The 27856-nt window shown below is 45.9% G+C and overlaps 1 protein-coding gene across 2 annotated transcripts in view; it reads right to left on the bottom strand.

Annotated features, from left to right (window-relative positions):
* The window catches only part of SLC9A1 (solute carrier family 9 member A1), a 69233-nt gene extending 41763 nt beyond the window's left edge, over positions 1–27470 (bottom strand). The window contains exon 1 of one of the 2 annotated variants that reach the window (XM_053398651.1): positions 26291–27470. In XM_053398651.1, the coding sequence (XP_053254626.1) occupies positions 26291–26636 (346 nt within the window). In that variant the 5' untranslated portion in view covers positions 26637–27470. The remainder of the gene's footprint in view (positions 1–26290) is intronic. The other variant, XM_053398652.1, reaches the window with a different exon arrangement.
* Between the last annotated feature and the right edge of the window lie 386 nt (positions 27471–27856).

Below are 27856 nucleotides of genomic sequence, written 5' to 3'. Positions count from 1 at the left end.
TTGTTTAAAAGTGTGACACTTACCGTAACAACTTTATGGCGAGTATTGGCACCTACTTTTCGGGCGGGGGGCACTGCCCAGTACCCTTAACAAACTACAGTTCCCAGAATTCTTTGGGGGAAGTGTGCATTGAATACACTTTAAATGTATGGTATGGCTCTAAGTAGAATTTTTGCATCCTGCTTTTCAGCCAAAATGGCCCCAAGAGCCATTTACATACCACAAGGTTACCCAGTGAGATTCATGGCAAAGTGAGGATTTGAAATCGTGTCTCCCTAGTCCTACTTTGAAACTCTTAACAACTATCCCACACAGGCATAAGGAACTAGGAACTAACTTATTCCTCCCTGGTCCATGGAGACTGTGCTTGTAACCATCTGCCTCTCTCATTCATTTTGGAGCCAAGAGTGACAACAGAAGGAACTGGCATCTCCTCAGGTGTCACACTGATTAGGACCTGCTTCCAACAAGTGGAAGTAAATCACAATAAATCCTCTTTGTTCTCAGTAATCCACCCTACAACCCTATAAGGTGGCTCAGTTTTATTATCCCCATACTGCAGATACAGGGAATGAGCAGAGATAGAGTGGCTTGCTTAACACTACAATTAAGAATTAAGTTCTTAACCCGAGGTACCACTGTAGTGTGCTACCCTGGCTCTTTCAGGGCAGCTCATAGGCTTCTAAGGCACCCAGTTCTGTGCGGGATTAACAAATGTGGGATGCGGTATTAAAAAGACCCACGCAGATGTCCTACACTGGCACTGCTTTTCCATGATCCCTTAACAGTACAGGTGAATAGCAGGCATACACAGGTAATGCACAGTCTGCTCTGAAGGGATCAAAAACACAGAAGGGGAGACTCCTACAGATTCATCTGTGTATAGACACCCTGCTAGTTTCAAATCTAAAAATAATAGTAGGTTGTATCCAACTAGGTTTTACTCAGAGTTCACCTATTGAAATTAATGGACCAAACTTAGTAATTTAAACGTGTCTGTTTTGAATAGAACTAGCATTGGATACAACCCAGTGGTTAACAGTGATGTCAAACCTGCATCTCTAGAAGGGACGGCACAGGGCACTTTCTCCTGTACCTAATATTTAAGGGGGAAGGTTTTATGGGAAGCTCAAAAGAAATAGGACAGACATCATTTTTGCACATCCCAGAAGGCCAGTAACAACTGGGCATCATATGATTTGATTTGATACTATCTCTATATACCACTTACATTGAAATGAATGTTTACAAAAGTAAAATACATATTAAAACAATTTAAAATGGAGAAGCCAAAAGCACAGATAATAGGGCAGAAGGGTTTAAGTTAATGAAGTTGGAACAGAAATGAAAATGAGATTTTCCGCCTCTGAGTGCTCAAAGTTTCTGAAATCCCATCAGAGCCCAAACACACACACACACACCCTTAATAATTCATATCTAAAATGGAAGGCAAATTGTCCTTCTTAGAGACTTAGAATTAAATTAATGGCAAACAAGTTCAACGTTTCATCACGACCTGCCAGTCACAAATTCTTCATTTCAGGATAAGCTTGCTCCAAATCCACCCTGCTTTGCAAATGCCAACAACATGACTCTTCTCTAAGACTTAGGTCACATTCACACCGCTCATTTAAAGCACATGTCTTCCCCCAAAGAATCCTGGATGGTCATCCGTCATGGATGTTTTAATTGAGATTCCTGCATTGCAGGGGGTTTGACTAGATGACCCTTGGGGTCCCTTCCAACTCTACAATTCTGAGAGCTAAAAGCAGTGGGGGGGGGGAGGTAGTCATTCTGATGCTTCAGTAGGCAGATAAAGAAGTGGGGAGATTAAACTCTCTCACACACCAAGCACCCTGGTCCGAGACTCTAAAAAACAAATACATTTTTTTTAAAAAATGACTATGCAATAAGCACTGTCATGTTTGGATGAAGGACACTCCTGACAGTGATTTGCAAATTTCTGTTAACATATCCAGATTGTCATTTTTTGCATGTGTTTCTCCATTCCCAACCATGCATGCAAGAGGGGGTGTTTCTAAGACCACCCAAAAAGAAAGACACTGTGTTCCTTAAAAAGCAGAGCGGAAGAGAGCTGCTTTTCAACAGCATTTATAGGTGCCTTCCTTCCCTTTGGGAAATCCGCTCCACTTCCCAGTGGGGAGGAGTTGCAGTGGACCGCGTGATCACCCACTCCCCACCGGGGGCGGGGGACTTTGTCCCCCGTTGCCTGAGGGATCCCGGCCACGTCAGAGCCTGGCCAGCCAATCCACTGGTTGGGGGTGTGTGGCCGGAGCCGTTTAAACGAAGGAGCGAGCCAGAGGACTTCCTCTTTGGCTCACTTCCTCAATCACCCTCCCTCCCTCCTTATTTTGCAGGTTAGGCAATGGCCTTACTATGGACTTCGGTCGGTCGCCTTGGTTGTCCGAGGGCCTGGTAGGAATTTTCCCACTTGGCAAATTGGCACTGGCCACTTGGTTTTCGCCTACCTCGTAGCAATGGTCACAATTTTGTTAGGGTTGCGGTTAGGCATTGTTTGACCTTGTGGGGGGGAGGGAAGGTGTGGCCATCACCTGCCCCTCCATGCTTAAGGGTATTTTGTTAAAGGAATCTGGGGGTGTTGATCTAGTCTGAAGCCTGGATGGGGGCTAGGGCCTTGACATGACCCCAATGGGAATACCAGGGGGAGTTTGAGTTGGTTCGCATCGACAAGGCTCCCCCTACTGGTGGCTTATCCTTACTGGACTTCCTGCACAATGGGCAGGAGTCAGATATAGTCAGGTCCAATCAATGCCTAAGCCAATACCGCTCACATTCTGTAATTTCAATAAAGTTGTGGCCAAAATTTGCCCAATAACATAAACCTAATATCTGTGTCCTTGTGTGAGTTATTTCCAACGAGGGGGTGGCTGCAGGGTCTCGACACACAAGATAAAAAGACAGAGGTGCACTTCGTTCAACAGTGGAGAGAGAACACAGTCATCAATGCTAGCAACCTCTGGGAGCCTTATCCCCCATGAATTTGTCTTAACCTCTTTCAGAGCCATTCAAGTTAATGGGCAGCCCCACTTTAAAAACTGCGGAAGGCAAAACTGAGCATTCGGTTTGGAAACAAGAACGTCTGTCACCCAGTGTGAAGTTGGGGCAAAGCCAGGAGCGAGAAAACAGGTCAGCTCCTGCTTTTACACCTGTTTACACAGTCTAAAACTGCCCTCTTTGGCTATTTCCCTAAGCACCTACAGTTTTAAGAAAAGCAAATATACATTCCCCACAGAGGTCCATGCCCTATGTCAACAGCAGGTTCCCTTCTGAATTTCAAGCCACGCCTGTAGATAAGAGATCAAGAAGGCAAAGGCCTGCCTATTGTGTGTTCTTCAGGTACCTGGTGCAACTTGCAAGCATAACCAACTTTGTGACCACCACTTCCCTGCCTACGGGGCAAAGCAAATATTTTACAAAAAAGCAGCAGCCTGGCAACCAGTGCCATTATTTGATTATCACTACAGCCTCCTAGTTAAAGTAATGCTTAGCATTTACATAATGCCTTCTTTGCAGCATTCATTGCTCTTTACATCCTGGCCACATTCACAGTTAACTGTAAGGCAGACTTTCTGGCTTTTTGTGATTTATGTGGAATGTGGGTTCAAGAATTACTAGCTTTACCTCTGCAGCAGGTTTGGCAACTGGCCCAGGTTCATTTACCAGCATTTCCAGGTGGGGCTAGGAATGTCCCTTGATTGCCAGCCTGAGTATACAATGCTGAGCTCGATGGACCAGTGGTTTGACTCATTATAAGGCAGTTTCCTATGCTCCTAATCTAACCGTATTGCTTTGGTGTTAGCAGGTACGAATTAGGACCAACAGTGAAAGTTTCCCATACAAGCCAATGCTTTGGAGCCATTAGGATGGAGCTGCTTGTACTTTTGTGCACAAATGAAACTCCACACTGTTTCTCCGTTATCTTATCTGCTCCTTAAAATTCTGCTCGCAGCCTGTAATGAGCTGGAGCTACCACAATGAAGATGAGAAATGGCCGTGGAATTGACAATAACCGCGTGAGAGTAGATTTGAGTCTTTAAACAACTGTGTTTCCCCCTGCAAGCGAAAGACAAGAAGTAATCTCGATAGGAGGACAAATAACACAGGACAGAAGAGAGGAGATGCAAAGAGCACCTTCCCTTTGTACAGGACCAAATTCTGCTCAAGATGTGTGCAATTAACATGATAACATGGACTTCCCAGTGATTAATAGCTAGCAAAGAAATAGCTTTTTGAGGAGTTATGGGGAAGAGAATGAAGCACCCTCGTAGCTTAAGAAGGTAGAAATAGAGGTTAGCAAATCCCCAACCTAATTAGGGTTGAGGGGGAAAGAGATGATGGAAATCTAATTATTTAAGAGTGCTCCTAGGGACCCCACAGAGGGGACAAATTGAGGTTGAACCCACTGCAGTGGGTGTAGGTTTCCCCCTTCAAAAAGTGTTTGTTTGTGAATTGCCTTTTACATGCACCTGAAGGCCATTTACAAACACCATAAAACAGCTAAAAATAGTTTTTGAAATAATACAAAAAAAACCCCAGCTGAAGCTAATATTTTAAACAAGTACAGTGGTACCTCGGGTTACAGACACTTCAGGTTACAGACTCTGCTAATCCAGAAATAGTACCTCGGGTTAAGGACTTTGCTTCAGGATGAGAACAGAAATCACGTGGCGGCAGCGGGAGGCCCCATTAGCTAAAGTGGTACCTCAGGTTAAGAACAGTTTCAGGTTAAGAATGAACCTCCAGAACAAATTAAGTTCTTAACCCGAGGTGCCACTGTACCCTCCCCAAAAGGAAAGTATAGATCAATTAAACAGGGCTTCCATATGTATTTAAAAAGTGCATATTCCCCACAGGTTACAAAATTGCAGAGAGGATGTTCTGCAGCCACATAGGCCATCTACTGGTTTGAAAACAGCTCAGCCGGTCATCATCTGGGCTCATCACAGAGACATGCGGTTTCCATTTAGTCAGCAACAAGAGACGCAACTCAGTGGGGACGGTGGCAGAGAAAAGAAGCTGGCGACAGAGTACTGCAGGTGCAAAGGTGTGCTGCAGAGGAAGACGTCCAAGCCTTGCAGGAAAACTGAAGATAAAACTGCCTGCATTAAAACTGGAATCTCTCTCTCATAAAAGCCAAAGAGGCCCACTTCTTCTAGAGCACTTCTAAAGGCATGTATTGTCACCAATCTATTTTCCTCCCACACATTTTCTGCAATTTATAAAATGCTCCTCTCTCTTTTTTCATTGGGGAAAATTAACCAAAAGCGTAAAGCAGGAAAATTCACTCTGGTTAAAGAAAGCCTACTACAGAATGCCTGGGAAAGCATTTGGACCCCCAGACGTTGCTGCACTCCTGCTCCCACCAGCCCCAGGCAGCATGGCAAGAGGTCAGGGATGCTGGGATTTGGAGTCCAAAAACATTTGGAGAGCTGCAGCTGAATAGACTGGTGCCCTTGAGACCCGTCCCATCTCTGGAACTACAGCTTAATTAGACTGCAAGTTCCGATGGTGCTGTGAATTCTTAATACTCTTCTGCTGGCCAGCAAATTGCAAATTTCATTTGACTATAACTTAAATGGGTGTTCTGTCATCGTAACAATAAAGGCTGATTGATACGAAACACCATTGTTTTCAAGAGCCCAGCGCTTCCAAATTCAGATATGAAAGATACGTATTCAGATACGGAGAAAAACAGCCCAAACTTCCATGTACCACGTGAAAACATTCCCCAACTATCTCCTCCTTTTGCTCTCATGGGAACCTTTTTTTTATACACACCACTCTGGAGCAGACCGATAAAGGCGGATGGAGGGGAAAGATAAGGATAGCCAACACACACACACACACACAAACACACACACATACACACGAAGATGAACATGTGGCACTGGCCACATGACTTGATGAGAGAAATATGTATTCCAGGGAGACAACCAGCACTTATGTCGCCTTGGCTCCTCATACTGGAGAAGAACTAGGCCTTTCTGAAAGAGAAGCAGGGCAGCCAAAGAATCTCCAGAGCCCAGAGGAAAGATGCTCTGTTTCCAACAATAGTTTCCTATTGCTAGCATAATAAGCAGTACCAGAAAGAAGGCGTGTGATGGAGCACTGGTGCAAGGGAGGGCAAACTCCCATTATACCCACCCTAGCTGTTTGCCCCACCAATGACAAGGCAATATGGCCACACCATGTCCCTGGATCAGGGCTCCATTTCTACCAGACAAGGAAGCAAATGCTCACTTAGATAGGCTCTCACCTTTCCTGACCACGTTTATTTATTTCAATTATTTATTTACCACTTTTATGCACCGTTTTAATTTGGGGGTAGGGTGGGATGGAATACCTTAAGCGCTGTACAACATAAATGCGACAAATAATACCACTAAAACGTGACTATAAAAGCCAGGAAAGCAGTAGTATAAACGCATATGATTTTATTTTATTTTAAAAATAGGAATTTGGGGGATTTATACAGATGAAAACAGAGTCTGACTGCATGGGCTAGGGAAAGCCTGGGCAGAAAAAAAGGTACAGTAATAATAAACAATAAAAGGTTATGTCTTTACAAGCCATGTTCCTGTCAGCCTGGCCAAATATTGTACTAGAAACGTTCTCAACCGCAGGATGATAAGTTGCTCTGATAATCAATAAATCATGCTTTGGAGAGGCGGGTAAGCATCGAGACCAGAGGACTGCTGCTTCCAAAGGAAGGCTTCAACCTGCCCCACCAAGCTTCAAACCAGAGGTTATTCCACCAGCAGAACTGTTCCTGACTTAAGTATCTCAGCCTACTGGGTGACATGGGAAGAACTGGCAAAGTCATTGCCTGAGCTGCTCCTTGTGGGTGCCAGAGAATAGTATATAGATTACTGGCACAATGAGGGTCGTTTCTCCCTCCTCCTTCACCTTTCTGTAGAAAGGATTTATGGAAGAATGAACTTATATGGAACGCAACCGACTCCATCTTGTCCCAGCATGCTCCTGTACAGCACCTTCTTGCCAACCTTTCTGGGCCAGTGGGTGCATTTGGGATTCTGACGTGGGGCACCAGTCACAAAATGCACACTGTTGTGCGCAGTGTGTGGCACAGCACACCATGGCAGCCACATCAAAAAGACCAGAATAGAGGGCAAGACCACAAAAGGGTATGGGCATCCCTCTCACACACACGCCCTCCACCCCAATCAACTGGGGAAAAGGAGCCTGCATCGGCCACCATCATGCTTACACACAGAAAGAAGCTGTTAGCACCTTTCCTCCTGCTGCTCAGAATGCAGGGAAGGTAGGCATCTAGTGTTGTGAGAGAAAAGAGAAACTGTGGAGAGATGCTGCCAGTTGAAGCAGAGAATTCTGAACTAGAGTTGCCCTGGGACTGCAAACCTGAAGGGCCTCTATCATCAGTGATGGGATCCAGGGCCACAGGGAGGAAGCTCCATCTGCACCCCAGGGAGAATACCATGGTAGGAGTGGAGAATAATCTGGCCCCATCCACTGGCAGATGCAGGGAACTTGCTTTGCTCTTCCCTGCTAGAAGATGATGTCTAAGAACTTTATATCAAGGAGCAGCCAAGTTTGATTTTTCCCTCCTCCCTCCCACTCACTTTTCCTTCTGTGACATGTCATTTAGGCTGTAAGCCTAAAGGCAGGGGCTGTCTTGTTGTAAGCCATCCTGGGAGCCTTTTGAAGCCTGCTCATGAGTTAAAAGATGCTTTAAAGAATGTGACAAAAGAATCTGCCCTGTACCAAGTTGCTGCTGGAGGTCTCTGTGCTCTTCCTGGACATTCTGCATGCAAAGCATGTTCATGTCTGTGCACAAGCACACACGTATTCACAACTTACGTGGCTCACATGCATTGCATTTACTTTGATATCTGCATCAGAGAGGAAACCGTAGCAGCAGATGCTCTCCTCACATCGGCCAACCTGTCACCATCCGCTACGTAACACCAGCTATAATGGCATGGAACAGGTCTTCCCACTGGGGATTACTAAAGCTTTATAAACCATTAAATATGAATAGCCATTAAAGCCACAAGGAGAGGAAAAAATGCATCTTGAAAAACAGGACCATAACTAACCTGGAAACCAAGATTACATTATTACTTCTCATGACTTCCAACACAGTTGGAAACTTGATTTTTATTCTAATTCGTTTTTGTAAACCGCCCTGAACTATGGTTTATCATTTAAACATGTAAAGGCTGATTCACTCAAGATTTAAGGTAGCTCTAAAATTACAGCCAGCAACATACGGGTCATAGGCTCCAATCCAATATTTTCTTATTGGCAACACATAACAGCTAAAGGAGTAAGACAGGGGCAGGGAGCCTCTGACCCTTGAGATGTTGTTGAACTGCAACTCCCATCAGCCCCAGCAAGCATGGCCAATAGCCAAGGATGATGGGAATTGGTCCAACATCTGGAGGACCATAGGTTAGCCAACCCTGACCTAGGGGTTTCAGCTAAGGATAAATGACCATTTTCGTTCCCACCACTGGCCATGCTGGCTGAGGCTTGCTGCTTTCAGTTACTGTGTTGTCCATGGTTGCATCTTGTTTTATTGTTAATTTCTGAGGCAACCTGGGAGTTGACCCAAATATTAAATGTCACTAAATAAATAAAAACAGGGCTCAAAGCCAGAGTCTGAGAAGCATGTTTGCGTGTTACCAGAGCATCAAATGCAAAACCTCTATCTAAATACCAGGAAGTAAAACGGAGAAATTCACTCTGAAAGGGAGACTGATGCTACTGAAGCTGGTTCCCTATTTGCACATGGAAACTATTAAGAAGTTTCTAGTCCTTATGACTTGGTGCAATGCTATGGTTTGGTACCAAGCGTCTGTGGGCCAACCCAGCAGTCATTCAGTTGCTTAGACAAAAAGGCTCACAAAATGCTTGTTGGAGAACTTCATTTGGTGTCTCTCTTCAGCTAAACATCTCTGCAAAGATGCTGGTACACGTGTGTTATATTATGAAGAAGCAGAGATTTGACAAGGTAGCACAAGATAAACAGCTTATAGCAGAGCAGTCGGGTGGGGGGAAGGCTTCGCTATCTATTACTGTACATCCAAGCCACTGAGTAGATAGATAAAGCCTTCCTGTTTCACTGAAGGGCAAATCAATCATCTTGACATTATTTAAATATTGCTGATAAATTGAATGATGACTCTGATATAAAAGAGCACTTAGCTTAGCCCCCAAGAAAGGATGTAGAATTATTCAGTGTGGCATCTTTTGTTATAATCATTTCTATCATGTTTTTATCATTTTGCTTCTCGCTTATGCATTTTTACTCTATTTTTTAAACTTTTTTTAGGCTACCCATAATCATATATTGAAAGGTGGTATAAAATCTGATAAATATAACTGATATACTAAACCTGCAACCTCTCTTTTATCCATAGTAAGGTTTAGATAGTGAGTTCAGGTTTCACAAACAGCCCTTCTGCCAGGCAGTTTCCACACAATTCAGATGCTCACTGCTTGGACACATGTGTACGCAGTGTTAGAAACTGAGATATGAAACCTAGGAGCTAAATAGCACCTTAAACCTAGGTTATGGGTGCAACGACAGAATGCCTAGGTGCGCTTTTTTATAACCAGAATACAAAGCTGAAAATATTATGTTCATTTTTCACATGGTCTAGTCCTTCCCATGGGACACGGGTGGCGCTGTGGTCTGAACCACTGAGCCTAGGACTTGCTGATCGGAAGGTCGGTGGTTCAAATCACTGTGACGGGGTGACCTCCTCTTGCTCAGTCCCAGCTTCTGCCAACCTAGCAGTTCGAAAGTACGCCAAAAAAAGTGCAAATTGATAGATAGGTACCGCTCTGGTGGGAAGGTAAACGGCGTTTCTGTGCACTGCTCTGATTTCGCCAGAAGGGGCTTAGTCATGCTGGCCACGTGACTCGGAAAAACTATCTGCGGACAAACGTAGGCTCCCTAAGACAGTAAAAAGCGAGATGAGCGCCACAACCCCAGAGTCATTCGCGACTGGACTTAACTGTCAGGGGTCCTTTACCTTTTTAGTCCTTCCCCTTTGCAGGATACTTATGCAAAATACATTATTTTGAAAATTTACCCTGGAAAATTTAACTTGTTGCATAGAATTTGATTTTTTAAAGCCACCAACTATAGGGAAGGGATGCGGGTGGCGCTGTGGGTTAAACCACAGAGCCTAGGGCTTGCCAATTAGAAGGTCGGCGGTTCGAATCCCTGCGGCGGGGTGATCTCCCGTTGCTCGGTCCCTGCTCCTGCCAACCTAGCAGTTCGAAAGCACATCAAAGTGCAAGTAGATAAATAGGTACTGCTCCGACGGGAAGATAAACAGCATTTCCGTGTGCTGCCCTGGATCGCCAGAAGCGGCTTAGTCATGCTGGCCACATGACCCGGAAGCTGTACACCGGCTCCCTCGGCCAATAAAGCGAGATGAGCGCCGCAACCCCAGAGTCGTCCGCGACTGGACCTAGTGGTCTGGGGTCCCTTTACCTTTTTAACTATAGGGAACCATTCCCATTATCTTATTCAACGTTATTATTTGTTCAATAGCAAACATATGAGATTATCTTGCTGCACTTTTGCATTTTGTTTTTGCATTTAGAGCCCATGTTATAAGGGCCTTCTGTCTACAATAAACAAGAGAGGGAAGAAATCTCTTTCCCAGCTACAGTATTTTCAATGCAAAGGTCTGGCACCTTGCTAAGTATGTATCTGCTCGCTGCTTGGTCCTGATGGGAATTGTCAGTTTTGATTTGGGCAAATTAAGCCTTGGGGATCAAAAGAATAAAAAGTGTTTACAAGGCTGGCTCCTGCAATTCATTCCTATTTACATTTCTTTTTTAAAGAAGTTTCTTCCCTTGGCGCATTCAAGCCATTCATGAAGAAGTCAGATGAGGAAAACATGCACAAAACTTTTTCCGCGATGGTAAACTTTAACCAGCTGGTTGCCAATAAATCAGGTTCCAGAAAGTGAAAGAATTGAGGCATACATTCTCTTTGGTTTTATCTCTTTGGCCTTGCCCTGGGATCATTTTCTTTTCATAACAGTAGGATAGCTATGAATGCCCCCGTCCCCCTTACACAACCTCAAAAGGGGGGGGGGAGCTTCCCTTGCTTTAAAATTGTATATGTCAATTTGTAGATGCAAAATATAGAAACAATTGCTGTCATTTAAATAGACATATAATCCATCTCATCATAGTAGGAAAGACTATGATCAAGTGAATGATACCCAGGAACTGATCCCCTGCCCTAACTGTTGATGGGTTGTTTCAAGGCCCCTCCTGCTCTCGCTTTCAAACCTCTAAATACATTGGGAAAGGTCAACAGAGGTTATCTAGATAATTTTCTAAACCTTCTCACATAATATTCCTAAAAATTAATCAGGATCCAGGGCAAACCAATCCATCTTGATCTCTCCAGTTCAATTTCTTCAAATACCTGTTGTTTTTTACTGAACAACATAATGTTCTCTGTTCTTTCCAATTCTTCATTCATTAGTGTCAATGTCTTGACACAGCCCATAAATTTAAGGTTTCCCTTTGAGACATTCAATTTACTTTCTTTTAATAACTGTTGATGCCTCTAAAATATATGACGATGCTGGATTCTCATATCATATTGCAATGGGGACACTCCTGAATCAAGTGAAGACATGAGTGTCTGTTGTATAACCTGGTTATTGCCAATGAACACCTGAGGTTTCTGAAGCTATCAAGGATGCTTGTGCAATAGCTGGAAGGAGAAGTTTTCTTGTTGTTATTTTTGTTAAACTCAGCATCACCATTGGTAGCTAGTACCTTCAAACCATCCCACATAACTAGGTGGGGCTGGAATGATAATGTTTCATTTGGAATACAGCCAGGTAAGGAGACAAGCATTGCTGATGGCTGGAGGAACAGAGACGTTTGGGGTGGGTGGGTTGAGGCGGAGACTCAAAGTAGGCGCCGTTTGATTTGTGGGGGATTATATTGCAGTCCCATGGACTGCAAGAAGATCGAACCTATCCATTCTTAAGGAAATCAGCCCTGAGTGCTCACTGGAAGGACAGATCCTGAAGCTGAGGCTCCAATACTTTGGCTACCACATGGGAAGAGAAGACTCCCTGGAAAAGACCCTGATGTTGGGAAAGATGGAGGGCACAAGGAGAAGGGGACAACAGAGGACGAGATGGTTGGACAGTGCTCTCGAAGCTACCAGCATGAGTTTGACCAAACTGCGGGAGGCAGTGGAAGACAGGAGTGCCTGGCGTGCTCTGGTCCATGGGGTCACGAAGAGTCGGACACGACTAAACGACTAAACAACAACATATTGATGTAGCATTCCTGACCTCCCAACCATGTTTAGAGTGGCAGATTCACCAGAGGGTGGCTTACACACTCCATTCCCTTTTCATAGCCAGCCACGGTTATGGCTTTACATCTCTACAACTGACCACTTTAACCATGGTTAACTCTAGCCAGGGTCTACATTGCCCACAGGGACACCTGCCTGGCTCTCATACTGATTTAGGGGGAATCTGGATGATCGAGTATGTCTTTTTCATAATTCAGTAAGGAGGGTGCATTCGTATTATGAAGCATCTATTGCACAGCAGTATTTTGTGCATCTGCAAAAGCTCAATAATAATTAAACGTTTGCCCACCCCCCAAAAAGAGCAAGGTTTGCAAACCACCTTTTGACCCTCAGTTTGACTGTTAAGATTCTGAGCAAAGCTAACCACGGTTAGTGTAAACAGGGATGAAGCAGCTTAATTAGCTCCTCTTGGTTTTCTGACTTAATTTTGGCTTGCAAAGAAAATAATGCCTTTGAACAAGTGACATCACTGACATCAACCTCCAGTGTGGCAAAACTCTCTCTCACTCCGGCACTGTCTAACCTCAAGAGGAACATCTGAGCAAGCCGTTATACTAATTATTAAAGCATACCCAACTTAGAATCAGTCCGTGGTATTCATGAAGCACAACATATTGAGAGCCTTCAAAATCTCATAAGGGTGTAATCATGTGCAGTTAGGCTGCTTAAGTCTCATACACAAAGTATTATTATTAAGCCACTCCATGAGATATTACCACACTTGAGACGGTAATTAGGATCTAAAAATGGGTTCCGGCTCCCTCACTCAGTATTTTATTAGGGTGAGCTTCTCTCTATTCCAGAGCGAAAAAGCATGCCTACATTTTAAGACACTGAAATGCTATCAATACATGTGATTTCACACAAAGAAAGGAAGCTTTATTATAAATATAAATTTCATTCGGTGCTCCAGCCCTACACGCCTCAAGCATTATTAACTTACAGAACTCTCTGCCACAAGATGGCCCCTTACTCAGATGGCTTTGAAAGGGGATGAAGCAAATTTTTGACAGCCAGTTATTGCTATATATCCAGCATGCAACTCTACAGGACTTGTCCTGGCTAGAAACAGTTATCGCCTTCACACCAAGCTTGTGGGTTCCCCCAAGGGTATGTGACCGGCCTGTTTGAAAGCAGGTGCTGGAGGAGATAGAGCTTTTTGTCTGGTGGTACCCCAGAGAGAGCTGGACCACAGATAAACCAAGGATCCAGGAAGGCCTTGTTGCTCAAACAAGACACAAGCCCCTTTATTCTCCATCCTGCAGAGGAGCCAATGGCCAGTCTGGGTAGCCGGAGTCAGCCCAGGGGCTGAAGGCTGCCACCGTTATGGTCACCATACAGGCTTGAGTAGTTCACCACATGGGAGAGGTGCACGTGGATCCAGCAGTTCGCCAACCCGATCAGCACCATCCAGAAAGAAGCGTGGTGATTTGGTGGGAAAGAGCGTCATGATCAGTCATTCCAGCAGTCATGCTATTCATACACACAATGCCAACACCCAGAGCAGTGTGGGAATCACTGCATGCCCCCAACACTCTGATGCTATCGTTTATTTTGCATGTGTATGCCAAGGAAAGAGTGCCTCTGGTTACTTTGATAGTACTGGGGCATCACCCAACTAACATGTTCCATCAGCCCAAGGATTTATATTGCGCAAGGCAACTCCCTGCTCCTTTCCTTGCACACGGCCTCTCCACATCTGCTCTGGAAGGCTGGTGGGGGAACCCCAGAACAGTTTTAGGAAGGGCACAGGGGAAAGAGGGAGGAGTCCTGTTGGAAAAGCCTGAAGCCTTGCATTGTCAGAACAAAGGACTTAGTACAACACTGGATACAACCTACTATTTTGTCAGTGCTGTACGTCCTTAAACCGAAAGTTAGCCTTCATCTCACGCTCATATGGAATGCAGAAATGCTTGATCTGGGCATTAAGAGCCAAACTACATGTTATGGGCAGGTAAATATTGCTTTTAAAAAAAAATCTCATGGAAAGTTCAGTGTTTTGTTTTTAAAGCAGAAAGCAGTTACTTATGGGTGTAAAATCAGAAGCAGGGGGAGAGAGTTGAAGGGGGGCACTTAGCACCTGGTCATTTTTCCTCTCAAAATCACCTCCCAAAAGCTATTCCTTTCCTCTGCTCCTGAGAGTAGGGACATACCTGGAGCCACCTTAAGGTCGGGGCAATTTTGAAAGGAAAATTCTGCAAGGGCACAACTAAAACTCCCTTCCCCAGTCACCTTTCCTCTGCTTCCAATGAAGTCTTGAGTTGTTGCTTTTGGTTTTTTATTTCTTTAAGTCAGGGGGAACTTGCACAGAACTCCATTTAATACATAGTTTTGCCTGAGCAACTAACATATTCTGGGTCCAACATCTTTATTATTTATTTATTTATTTATTTATATTAAATTTGTGTTCCGTCCTTCATTCGAAGATCTCAGGGCAGTTCACAAGATTAAAAACAAACAAACAAACCTCATTTCAGAGATTTTAGAGGGTATATAAGAAAATTTTAGTTTAAAAATTGCTGGGAAAGGAGTGTATCAGTTGTATGCTGAGGTTAACTGTTAAGAAATTTAGCTCTCAGTGCTTTGGACTTAAAGTCTTGCGACTCTAGGGGGGGGAACCACTGACAACAATTTTTAAGCATCAACAAAAATGGAGGGATCCTTCCATTATATGAGGTGACCCAATGCACTCTGTCCCACTCCTCTATGCCTTTGCTATACAGTGGTACCTCGGGTTACATACGCTTCAGGTTACATACGCTTCAGGTTACAGACTCCACTAACCCAGAAATAGTGCTTCAGGTTAAGAACTTTGCTTCAGGATAAGAACAGAAATTGTGCTCTGGCGGTGCGGCGGCAGCGGGAGGCCCCATTAGCTAAAGTGGGGCTTCAGGTTAAGAACAGTTTCAGGTTAAGAACGGACCTCCAGAACGAATTAAGTACTTAACCCGAGGTACCACTGTACAGTAAACCCATGACTTAAACAGCGGTTTTGTTCCAGGGATCACACCTAAAGCTAGAAACATGTACGGTCAAAACACATTGGGTTCAATGGCAGGTGGACCTTGCCCAAGTCATTTTCACAAGAACTCTGGCCCCTTTTTTATTTCAGCAAAGCTGAATGTGCACAAGTTAAATGCATGTAAGTTGCAGGCTTACTCTCCTTTGTGTAAAACTGTAAAACTGAAGGACCTGAAGTTGTGCATATGAGTGATTTTTTACATTATTTTCATCATCATAAAATAGCAGTTAACAACATTAACTGTGCAAGAGGTTGTACTGGCAGATTCTCATCTTTGAATTTACTTCCATTTTCTTGCACAACGCTCTGCTGTGAGGTGCAAAATAGCCATTCCATGTGCAGCAGAGCACCCACTGGATCCAATCCGCGGAGGACATTATCTGGTTACCTTTGCATATTAGTTCCCACACACAAAAGTGTTACTAACCCACATGCATTTACACTATCCTGCCTCCCAACACACACCTACGCTACCCATTTTTTATACACCAGAGGTCTGAAAGTGGGAGGGAGGAAGCAATGAAAAGCTGAACTACTCTTCCAGATTATAGGAACTCACCCTCCCTGGTCACTTGGAAGGAAATTCTAGCTCCCCAGAGGCGAGGGGTAATTTACATGCCTAGTGGAAATATCTGTTATACTGATCTACGGTTGTTAAGAAAATTCAGGAGAAGCAGCAGCAAAGAACACTAAGAGGGCTGGAAACAAAAATCAACGGTGTTCATTGGTTAAGAAAGGTAAGATGACCAAGAGTATTTGGGGAGTTAAAAGATGAAGGTTTACTTCCAGGGTGAACGTTACTCCGGGGTTCAATTGTGTTGAGCGTGTATCTCAAGAGAGCAAACGTTGCAGTAGAAAAGCCAGGATGTCACTGCAGGAAGCCGCCCAACAGAGCAGATGACATTTCTGCAACGCAACCATCCCACATTACAAAAATAGCACATTGTGTAAACGGACCCATGTGAGGCTTGTCGCGGGTGAGGTATATCTAATAAGCTCCTTGATAGCACATGGCTCAACCCATCACACAGCGGTCAGACAGTCTGTCCAAGTGCACACAATCTGCAAGTAGTTCACTTTTTCAATCATCATAATTAATATGAAAAGGCTTAAAGCCAAGATCGTTTGGCAGCCAACCTTGCTTGCCTAAATTATAGAGGTACGTTCTCCCCCCGCCCTGTCCCCAAAGCACTGTTTGGAGTTAGGTGGCAATTAAGAGCCAGGTCAATGAAGCCGGTGGCTGCACACCAACCCAATCAGCCAGTCCTGACCTAGACAGATTGCAAAACCCAAGGGTTGCAAACAGAAAACCGGCGGGGGGGGGGCACCCTCTGCAATGACTCAGTCATTACAGCAGTCCCAGCTAAGAAGAGGAGCTGCATCAGCTGCTGATCTTACATCACACACAGCTTAGCAGAGGGGGGGGGGGTGGAGGAAGAGAAAGTCAGGAGTGGAAGAAGGTGTACCCAGAGGCTGCATTATGTTAAAAGACACCTCACAGCTTACAGTAATAAAATGTTAAGGGCATCTACCCCAGCCTTTGCCGGCCAGCGGCCTTCCAGAAGTTTTGGACTACAACTCCCATCAGCCCCAGCCAGCATGGCCATGCCCCTAAGGTGCAGTCACGGCAGAGCAAGCCATGAAACTCAGGTAAATACCAAAAGCAGCCATTTAATAAATTGCACATTAACACAACACACACATGCACGGTGGGCGGGGGGAACGCACTCAGACAAAGGCCTTCGAGGCAAGCCAGGTCTTAAGTGCCTAAAAGTATAAAGTATCCTTCTTTGTTAGTAGACAGGGCCTTTCTTTCCTTTTAAAAAGTCTATTGACTAGGAATTTGGGTTTGAAGGATCCTGGCAGCCCTAACCTGGCCAAGCCAAAGTCTAGCTTCACTTCAAAGCTTGGGGATGGGAGTGCGAGGCCAAGGCCTCCACCTCCAGTATATCTTTAGAGCAGTGTCATACCACTTTAAACAGTCATGGCTTCCCCCTGCAAAGAATTATGGGAATTGTAGTCTGTTAAGGGTTCTGAGAGTTTTTAGGAGACAGCTGTTCATTTCACAGATCTACAATTTCCAGAGTTCCCTGCGAAGGAGGATTGACTGCTAAACTGCTCTGGGAACTGTAGGTCTGTGAGGGGAAAAGCAGCCAGCACCATCAACAAACTATACATTTACTTTCTTTGCTCTGCCCCCTTTGACTTATTACTGCACCCACAGCACTGGCATGTGGCCCCTAGAAGAAAAAGCGGCCCTCAGGTTGGAAATGGGTTGCCATCCCAGCCTTAAAAGTCATGCTTCTCCAGCTTGCCATCTCCAAAGAATTATTTCCACACTGGATTTTTTCCTCAGGAATCCTTCTGCACTGCTAAAGATCTCTGGGGCCCGATCCAGGGTTTACATAGGGATCAGGCAAAGAACAACTAAAAGGGAACAAAATATTTTGACAAGGTGATGGTGGGGGTATCCCACTCAGCCAGAAGAATATGAAGACGCTTGACAGAAGGTCCAACACCAGTCATGAACATTCATCACCCAAGATCCTTTGCGCCTGATACTTGGACTCTTGACAAAATGTCAAGGAACAGATGGCTTGCGCCTTGCGACTGTCATCACAGATCCAGAACCCGGTGATAATTAAATCTGTCTCCAGAAGAAGGATGCTTGGCCTAGCTCACTAAAGATTAACCACAATTTTAGCTGGAACCCACAACCAGGGATGAAGAACTTGTAGTGTGCCAGATGTCACAGGTTGTGCTAGGGGTGATGGGATGTGTAGTCCAAAAGATATGGGAGGGCACCAGGCAGTGGCTGCTGGTGCCCATTGAGGCTGGTGGGATGGAAGGCAGGGAGACTAACAGCAGGTGGGGTCAAAGCCAATGACAGACAGAATCAGAACCAATTATCATTTTGTTCTGATCCTCTTCCCTGCAGAGTTCTACAAGGGCAACACTGAGGTTGAGGAGGAGGAAGCTAACTGGTTTTAAGTAAGATGGAAGGAAGGTGGGGCTGCGCCCCAAGGAGCTTGGTGGGGCTGTGCCCCTTTGACTCTGTTGCACCAACATCTGCAGGCGCCAAATTGGCATGTATTTAGCATGTATTTCTAATGGGGTTTTCCATTCAATTTTTTATGTTTAAAATAAAAAAGACTTCTCCATATTTAGATAATGCAGAATTTGCACAAATGTTGCCAGAGAGCAGACTGAAAAGAAGAGGGGAGGAGTTTTAGTCTGGATCAGGATGTAGCCAGGTTCCAGGATCACTAGGTAACTGGTTTTAGAACATATAGTTAATAGTTCTCTACATTAATGGCAACACAGGTTAGTGTTAAAGAGAGGACAGTCAGCCAAATAAATTAATGAGGGGCCAAGCGATGGCTGGAAACAGGGACGGTGTATTACTTTCCCCCAATAAAGAGGTATAAACTTTTCCATGATTTAACGATCCATCCATTTTTCACCTGGGGATAATACATAATCAGAGTGTTAAATAGGAACGAAGGGTAACAAAAAAAAGTCCTCGTGCAGAACAGACTGTACCCCTTTATTATAACACTTTTGGCAGGAGGCTGCAGCCTGGAAGACCATTTAGGTCACTACAGAGCAAAGCAATTGGAATGAATGCATTTTCGAACAACACATCTAGTTTGGACACAGAGTGCTGTCATACTTCAGAGGCAGCCTACAACTCCCAACAGCCCTGAACATTTTGTTTAGGGTGGCTGAGGCTGACAGTGGTTGTAGTCCAATAACATCCAGGGGACAGTGTGTTGGCTACCCCCACCATCCTTTCTAAAGCATGCCCACATACCGTCAGGTTTTCATTTTAAGCATCATTACACACCCTCAGGATTTGGGATAGCAGCATGCTTTTAAAAAGAAGAAAGCTTAGTGAGCATAATTCTTGCCTTACCAATGCCCCATCATGTAAGCAAACAAGTTTGCTTGGGACATTAACACACGAGCCCCCTACAAGAGCAACAGGTGGGGCAGACAATCAGATAAAAGTGCATGGCAAGCAGAACAAGACAGAACCACAGAGGCAGACAAGTATCCTGTTATTTCCATCTCATCTGCAATTGTCTGTCTCGGTACTACAATGAGATGCAGGAGTGGTGCCAATTAAACACCCAGATCATCAGACAAAGAGGTGGATGTGCTGGAAAATGTAGCTCAAGCCCCCTTTCTTCTCCCACATCATTAAAAGTGGAGGCGCATCAGTCCAGCAACCAATTTAAGCAAGCCACACTTATCTGGGAGACACACAGATTTCAGAACTAAATTGTTAGGCTCAACATTGCAATTGAGAGTTATGGGCTAAGGTTGCAAAACACTCCCGGGTAATTATCTTGCCCATGTTGGTCTGACCTTACATTAGATGTCTGGAAACTGGCTGGAACAGAAGCAGCTATTAGAGGGGTGTCTGCATTAGGGAAGGAGAAGAACTTGGTCCAGTCCATATTTTAAAATGCACCAACCACCCAGACTAATACACTGATGGGAGAATTCAAACTTTGCACTTTTTCAACCAAAATTAAGAAGGCCACAGATTCCCCATCCTTGCTCTAGGGGAGGCTTCAACAGCTCAGGGACTCCCCCAAGGAAAGAGGCCTGGTGTCAGGTACAAATGTGCCCTCCTAAAGTATCTTAAGTTGCATCAATATGAACAAAGGCAACGTATTATAAGATATTTCTGACCACTTTCTGCACCTGCCACGTAGAGCCACTATGGTACAGTGGAAAGCATGTCAGGCTAATTGGAGAGAACCAAGTTCAGACCCCTGATCAGTCATGGAGCTCTCACTGAATGAAGTTTCTTGAGGGAGACTGACCTACCTCTCAGGGTTGCTGTGGGGATGAAATGGAAAGGGGAGAAAGACCCATGTACATAGCATTGATCTCCTTAGAGGAACAGCCAGATATAAATGAAATGAGTAAGTATGGCCCTTTAAGCACTTTTTGTAAAATTTAAGGAAGCTGTTTTATTCTTTTTCAGCACCTACAGTATAAAACAGCCTTCCCCAACCTGGTGCCCTCTAGAAAATGTTAAGGAGTACAATTCTCATCAGCCCTGACTACTGACCGAGCTGGCTGGGGCCCGATGTGAGTTGAGAGAGTCCAACAGCACCTGGAGGGCACCAGCTTGGGGAAGGCTGATATGAAACATAGAGTAACAGAAAGGAACAGAGACTTGCCTGAAGGTTCACTGTCTGAAACATGCATGTAAGGAAAAGAGGGTAGGGAAGGCAATGGATGAGATACCGTGAATCAAAACAACTCCATGAATTAGAGAAGGTTGCATGAAGTCAGAGGTGATGCTTCCAAAGTCATGGAAAAGCCTCTGGATGAAAAAACCCACACATTCCGGGGACAATATACTATTGCAAAAGAATTATGATGTCCTGTGGGGACTGGGCGGGGCAGGAACTGGTCCACTGGCTAGATCTACTCTGCCAGCCCTGCCCTACCTAGTGCTCTGCACATGTTCTACACTACAACTATTGGGTGGTCCTGGTCTCCTTTGGCAGGAAGGGCAAGATATCAATGTAATAAATAAATAAATTCCCATCAGCCCTGAACACTGGCCTGCTGAAGGCAAACTTGGCTGTCTCCCGTAGTAAGGATCCTCATTTGTCATACTGATCTGTAATCCCTCTGTAGAAACATGTACGCAGGATGGGTTTCTACAAAGCTAGCTGTTTAGTAGAGAAGGGAGCTTTTAGCTTTTAACAGCTTGGAAATAAAGATGAAAACTGTCAGTTATTAGTAGTATTAACATTATCATTACTTAAATTTGTATGCTGCCTTTCATCCAAAAGTCACAGGGCAGTTCAATATAATACAAAATGAAAACACAAAATACAAAACAAAAACAAACCAATAACTGCCCTCCACAAACACATTTAAAAGAACATAGAATGTTAATCAGCCCAAAGTCTGGTGAAAAAGAAAAGGTTTTGCCTGATGCCTAAATATATGTAATGAAGGTGCCAGGTTAGCTTCCCTTGGGACAGCTTTTCACAAACTGGGAGCCACCACAGAAAAGGCCCGTTCTCATGTTGCCACCCTCCGGACCTCTTGCAGAGGAGGGACACGAAGAAGGGCCTCAGGTAACAATTGCAAGGTCCGGGTCAGTTCATAAAAAGAAGAGGTAGTCCTTGAGGTATTGTGATCCTGAGCCATTTAAAGGAGCCTGTGGCCCTCCAGATGCTTCTGAACTACAACTCCCATCACCCCCAACCATTGGCCACCCTGGCTAAAGCTGTTGGGAGTTGGAGTCCAACAACATCTGGAGGGCCACGGGTTGTACTGTCTTCTCTTATGCCTTGAGATTTGTGCATTCATTATATTACAGGACTCTAAGCTGCATAACAACATATCATATTGCAGTGAGAAGGGAGCGTTCAAGACTTCTAGGAAATGAGGCTGGGATTTCCACCCAATGATGTAACTTCTGCTGACACATTTTTCACATTTGTGGCATTCCAATTTAATATGAATTTCTATGGAATACTTGCGTTTAAGCACCAGGAAGAAACATCCTTCCTCTCCCAGACCTTTGACTAATTAAACAATCTATGGCCTTTTAAAATGTGTAGGGGGAAATTGTTTTGTTTGTTACTATGTTATGTATTTTTGTGTTTATATATTCTAAACCGTCCTGTGATCCTCGGATGAAGAGTGGTATAGAAATTTAAAATATACCGGTAATAATAATAATCATAATAATCATAATAATAATAATTTTATGACTGAAGAGTGAAGACAGATTCTTAAATAGAACCTATTTCCATTAAAATAGTGTATGAAAGTGTAGCAAATAGTTCAAAAGTAACAAACAATTCTTAAACAGCAAAGATGGGAAACCTGATGGTTTCCAGATGTTGCGAGATGAAAACTCCCATCATCCTGGAGCATGGAGCATGCTGTCTGAGGATGATGGGAATTGAAGTCCAGCAACATCTGAAGGTCAGCAGGTTCCTCATTCCTCATCTAGCGTATGTATCTTCATGCAGATTCAGACTTCTTGGCAGCTTTCTCCTTGCACTGTCTTTGCTTCCTGTAAGCATAAAGTCCAGTCATTTAGAACTTGAGTATTACACCATCCACAAAACACAGGAAGTGGCCGGCCACATCCACATAGGCTTGCACATGGGTACTTGTTTGACCAGCATTCCCACCTCGTCCTTCCGTCCTCCACAAGCTTCTGCATATACACCCCCCCAATCTCCATTTCCTTGTGCATTACCTGCCAAGTCAGTGACATGCCTGACAATATGCATTAGTGAAACAACTGCAGGGAAATGTTCCATAAGTCATGTGCAGGAAACAGCATACCCAAAGGAAGCCACCTACTTGTTGGGGAGCACAAGTAGGGAGATGTCCTGGCCCGTACAGGGGAGGGGCAGGAGGAGGAAGGAAGAAGAGGCCATGGATCAGAGCCCTCCTGCTCAAGCCCCCAACTTTGAGACTCTCCCTCTGAAAGCCACACAGGGCTCCTCCTTCCTTGGCTCAAGATGAGAAGACAGGGCCATCCAATGCCAGAGAGGACACTTCTCCACCAGATGAGTGGGGGGAGAGCTGCACATCACAGATTGAGCTCTCAGGGGAGGAGGAAAGAGGAAGGGACAGGAGCAGACCCAGGTCCTTCCAAGAGACAGGAGTTCCCCACGTCAGGCCAGGAGTTCACAGTGGGGCAGGCAATGTGCACAAGTTAGCTGGACTTTCTCTGCTTCTGTTTAAAACTGATGGATAGGCAGGGCCAACTGTAGACAGCTTCCCTATGCAGTCTCCATTTGCAGGTCCTGATCCTGGAACTCAGATCCCTGTCCTTGTCCCTGAGCTGCATTTAAGGAGCCTTGCAGCCCTTCTCCTAAGTTGGTTTGATCCTTGCCACATCTCTGGGGCCTAAGAGTGTCTGGACCAAGTCCTCCTCTTATCTTGTTGCAGGGTTTGCACTGTCTTGTCTGCTGGCATAAAGCTTGGCTTCTTTACATAAAGGAAAAGGCACTTGTTATGATCAGCACTGCTTTGCAGGCTTCCTATATGCATCTAGCTGGTCAGGGTGAGAACAGGATGCTGGACCAGATGAGCCTCTGGCCTGATCCAGCAGGGCTCTTCTCATGTGCTAGGTCAGGGGAAGCAACACAATCGTCACTACTCAACTTTTCACCTGCAGGTACTTTGTGCACTGCATACCTCTCAGCCAAAAGTACCTGTCTCCTTTTCAGTACTTACATTTTATCATCGAACAGCCTAACCTAAATCAAGGCATTCGGCTGTATGAGATCCCAGGCTATGTTAAGAGAGCCAGTCCTGTCACTGGTACCCAATTTCCCAAGAGGCAAACATGCAACTCCATGACCCTAGTTCTTCATGCAAGTTTTTAACATTAACAAGGGGGCAGATAATAGCACAAAGGAACAGATCATGAAAGCAAGCACATCTCTCTCCATCCCTTTTCCTTTCACTTCCTCAGTGAAACAGAGGTAATCTCTGCTACAGTCTGGGATGAAGCATAGAGGTGTGACCTCTATTCAGAAGGCAGCTTTAGAGCCTGTGATACAGGCCTCTTTCACATGCAGAGATAAGTCATAGTTAATGGCTTATTGGGATCAAGCAGCATGATCACTCCCACTTCACTCCTCCCAAGGTGTGAGCATGAGCAACAAGCCATGGAGTGTTAGCTTCTCATTAGGTCTGAACCTGGGAACAAACCACAATAATTTGTCCTTGGCCTGCTGATCAGTTCAGCCAGGAGACACAAACCGTGATCCTGGTTTGCATATAATGAGACGAGGCTTTGAGGCTTGCTGCTTATGCCAGGGAACAAGCTAAGCAGGAGCGATCAGGCAGCGTGCACTAGCAAACCTCTCGACCCTGAAAAGCTATTAACTGCAGCAAAGTGTTACATGTAAATTGGGCCACACATGCAGGATGGGGAGGCTTGGGCCAGGGGGCAAAATGCAAAGATCCAGACCTCTCTGTTTGGCCCTTATGGTCACTGGCATGAGGCCCCCAGAAAGTTGCCCAGAAGAGAATGTAGCCCTCAGGCAGAAAAATACTCCCTACTGCTTCTATAAATGGGGGCAGGGCTGCACAATTGTGGAAAAAATCCTTTGCTGCATCCACTTAGGATACTACTTGCTAAGTTAGTCCCTGAATCTAGGAAGGTCAGCCTTGGCTTCAGAAGAAAAAAGGAGGCAGGCGTAACAGAAAGCTGTCTTTGTGTATGATCTCTTTCGCCTGGAGTTTCCAAGAGCACTGTCGAGCATCAAGCAGAGGGGGTGGACCAGATGGCCTACAAACCCACTTCCAATATTTGAGCAACTTCACCTTTGTCCACAGATTGTCTTCAAGGACTTGGATCTACCATGAACACAATCATTGTTACTGTCTTCAATGCAACATAGGAATACAAGAAAGCTACCTTATGCGAAATAAGATCATTGGTCCATCTAGCCGAAAAACATCTACACTGACCAGCAGCAGCTCCACAGTGTTTCAGACAGGGAGTTCTGCCCAACCCTACCTGGAGATGCCAGGGATCTCTTAGAGCTTTGAATGCAGAAGGTTCCAACACTGAGCTACAGACCTTCCACAGTAAAGTTAACCATTCAAACCCTTTAGAATGGCTTTTCCCTGAAAATCCAGGACCAAGGAACCTGTTCATTTTTAATCAGCATTTGAAATTTGCCAGGTACCAGGTACATTTTGCACTAGAGACTAAGTGAATATGCCCGGCACCTGACATCTTCACCATCTGGAGGTGAATTTAAAAACACATCCTGTAGAATTCTGTGATATTTTATCTGCACAGTCAGAACAAATTTCAGGAACCAAAACGTCAAATTGAAAAATATGACATTCGAGCTGTCTGGCCCCAAAATGGCAACAAGACATTCCGTTTTGGCAATTGTAACCCCGGTTTAAGGAGCCATTTGGCGCCCAGCTTATATATCTGAGTTTCTAACACTGCTTATATTGCATGTGACCACAATGGGCCAGATAATACATAGCACATACCACAAGGGAGTTCTATCCTGAAGGAGAACATGGGAACTTCCCTTGTTTAGTATGCAGACGTGACCCTGCAGGGTATCAGACGCTTTGCTCCTAAGCAAGCACCACATGTGATCATGTGTCATGTACACAAAGAGCATCATAAGAGAAGTACACCACTCCACAAACTAAGCATTCTGCCAGGCCTCTGGTTAAGTCACATAAGTGTCTCAGCACGGCCTCAACAGTATGAAGGGAGTAGCAATTTCAGGGAAATGCAGCCCTGCAATGCTTCAGATCAGTGGTACCCACCAGGGCAAGCCTTGGGGGAAGAAGTCATGGGTCCCACTCAGAAGAATGAGCAGGAGGGGGTCCCCAAGCCCAGCAAGACTGACCTACCACCTTCTGCAGTGAATGAAGCAAGACACGTTGCCACCTAGGAAGAGAAGTCCACACCCACCCACCCAGTAAGATCTTAAACTGAAAATCTAAAATCACCTGGCCAGGGGTAGATCTACTATGAAACTAATGAAGCTTAAGCTTCAGGGACCACGATTCCCACAGGGATCCCAGAAACGGCTTTAGTCCACATTGCATTAAAAGCATGACTCGAATTGATTAATTTGTTGTTGTATATATTTCAACAATCCCAAAGTTTGAGAGTCAGCAGAACAGATGTTGTAAACAACCGCACTGAAGAAAGTAAACAGACCCTGCCGCTGGGGGCCTCATAACAGTTGAAGCTTCAAGGCCTCCAAAATGTAGGTCCACCACTGCACCTGGCAGTACTGGTTCTGCAAAAAACACAAAATGCAGACCCATCATCATACACAAACACACACCAACCAACCAGGCACATTACATACCCAGTTTCATGAGGCAGGCAAGCAGGATCCATAGCGCAATCTCGAAGGGGATCCTTACATGCTTGTAGTCGATGCCCAGGACAGGAAACGCCTTCTGGTGCGTGTGTTTTCCGGGAGCCGAAGTGTTCTTGGGGTGCTTGGACTCAGGTTGGCTGTCTAGGGACACCGGCGGAGCAGTGGTGATGCTCTCGACCGCCGCTTTCAGCTCCGGGGAGTAAACTTGCTGAGTGACCCCGGGGTTCACGCTGCCGGTGCTGCCCGGCAGCAGCGCCAGGAGGGCCGCTGCGCAGAACAGGAAGGGCAAAGCCCGGCAAGAGCAAGGAGCCCCCAGGAACCTCGCCCCCATTGGGCCTCCTGATCTCTCCCACTCCAAACGAAAAAGATAAAACGAAACGCACCCAGGAGGAGCTGCTGGCCTTAGCAGGCGGCCGCCGTGGCTTCTTTGAAGGAAGGGGGGAAATGTCAGAGAACACAGCTTCCAGGGAGATGCTTCATTGGAGGAGGAAGAGGAGGAAGCAGGAGCCTGAGAAATAAAACGAGGCCACCGAAGGATACCGTGTCCAGGTGGAAAACCTAAACGGAGACTGGTGTGGTAAAGCTCTCATAATAAGGTCCGGGGGCGCTTTCCTTCGGCTGCGTTCTTCTCCTGTTAGGGATGGACGAGGGTGGGGTGGGAGAGAGAAAGAGCCTGCGGCTTTTCGGGGCGGGAGGGAAGAGTCCCAAAAATCTTGCTCCTGCGCCTGGGGTGCCCTCTAGAAAAGAGAGGCAAGGTCTGAGAGCGAGGAAGGAGCAGGCAGCGCCCGACAGCAAGAGCCCCCCGCCCGAGGGGAAAACGGGACCAGATGCCCAGGCGAGAGGCAGGAGAAGGAAGAGGGCGGCGGCGGCAGCAGCTGCAAGCAGAGACCCGGACCAGGAGGCAGCCGGGAGCGCGAGAGGGAGCGCAGCCGCAGCCGGAGGGCGAGAAGGAACCTCTGGCGTGGGGAAGCCGGCGGGCGGGCAGGCCGGGCGGCTGCGGCGGGGCAGAGGATCCGCCGGTGGGAGCTGGGAAGGAGGAGGAAGCGGTGCGTGTTCCGGCTCCTCGTGTACTGCAGCGCGGCAGCTCCGCCCGGCCCGGCTCCTCCTTCCCCGGCGCGCGCTGAGCTCGCGCTCTGCTGCTCTCCCGCCGTCTCTTCCAGCTCAGCCAGCGCCGAGACAAGGACACGGGGAAGGAGGAGGAAGAGGGCGAGGAGGCGGGGCCTCGGCACCCACGGCAGCCTCCTCCGGACGGGAGCAGCACTACACGGCGGGGAGCCCACCTCCTGGGGCGGAAGGAGAGGCGGGCGAGAGCAGGGCGCCTCAGCCCGGGAGAGCTCCTCCTCCTCCTCTCCTGCCTCCCTTCCCGCCTTCCCTCGAAGAGGAAGAGCTGGCCGGTCGATAGGAAGCTCCTCGCGGGCAGAGACCCCTCTCCCGGTCTCCTCATGCGCAAGGGCGTCGTACGAATAACAATGCGTGGTGGCGTTACGCTCCCGGCGTCTCTTCAGGAAAAGAGAGCCGACAAAAAGTGGCTGAGGGCATTTTTCTTAAGAT

This window comes from Podarcis raffonei, chromosome 8 (genome assembly GCF_027172205.1).
Source record: "Podarcis raffonei isolate rPodRaf1 chromosome 8, rPodRaf1.pri, whole genome shotgun sequence".
Taxonomy (NCBI): domain Eukaryota; kingdom Metazoa; phylum Chordata; class Lepidosauria; order Squamata; family Lacertidae; genus Podarcis; species Podarcis raffonei.
Note: the sequence above shows the minus strand (reverse complement) of the source record. Positions and strands in the feature narration are given on the sequence as shown.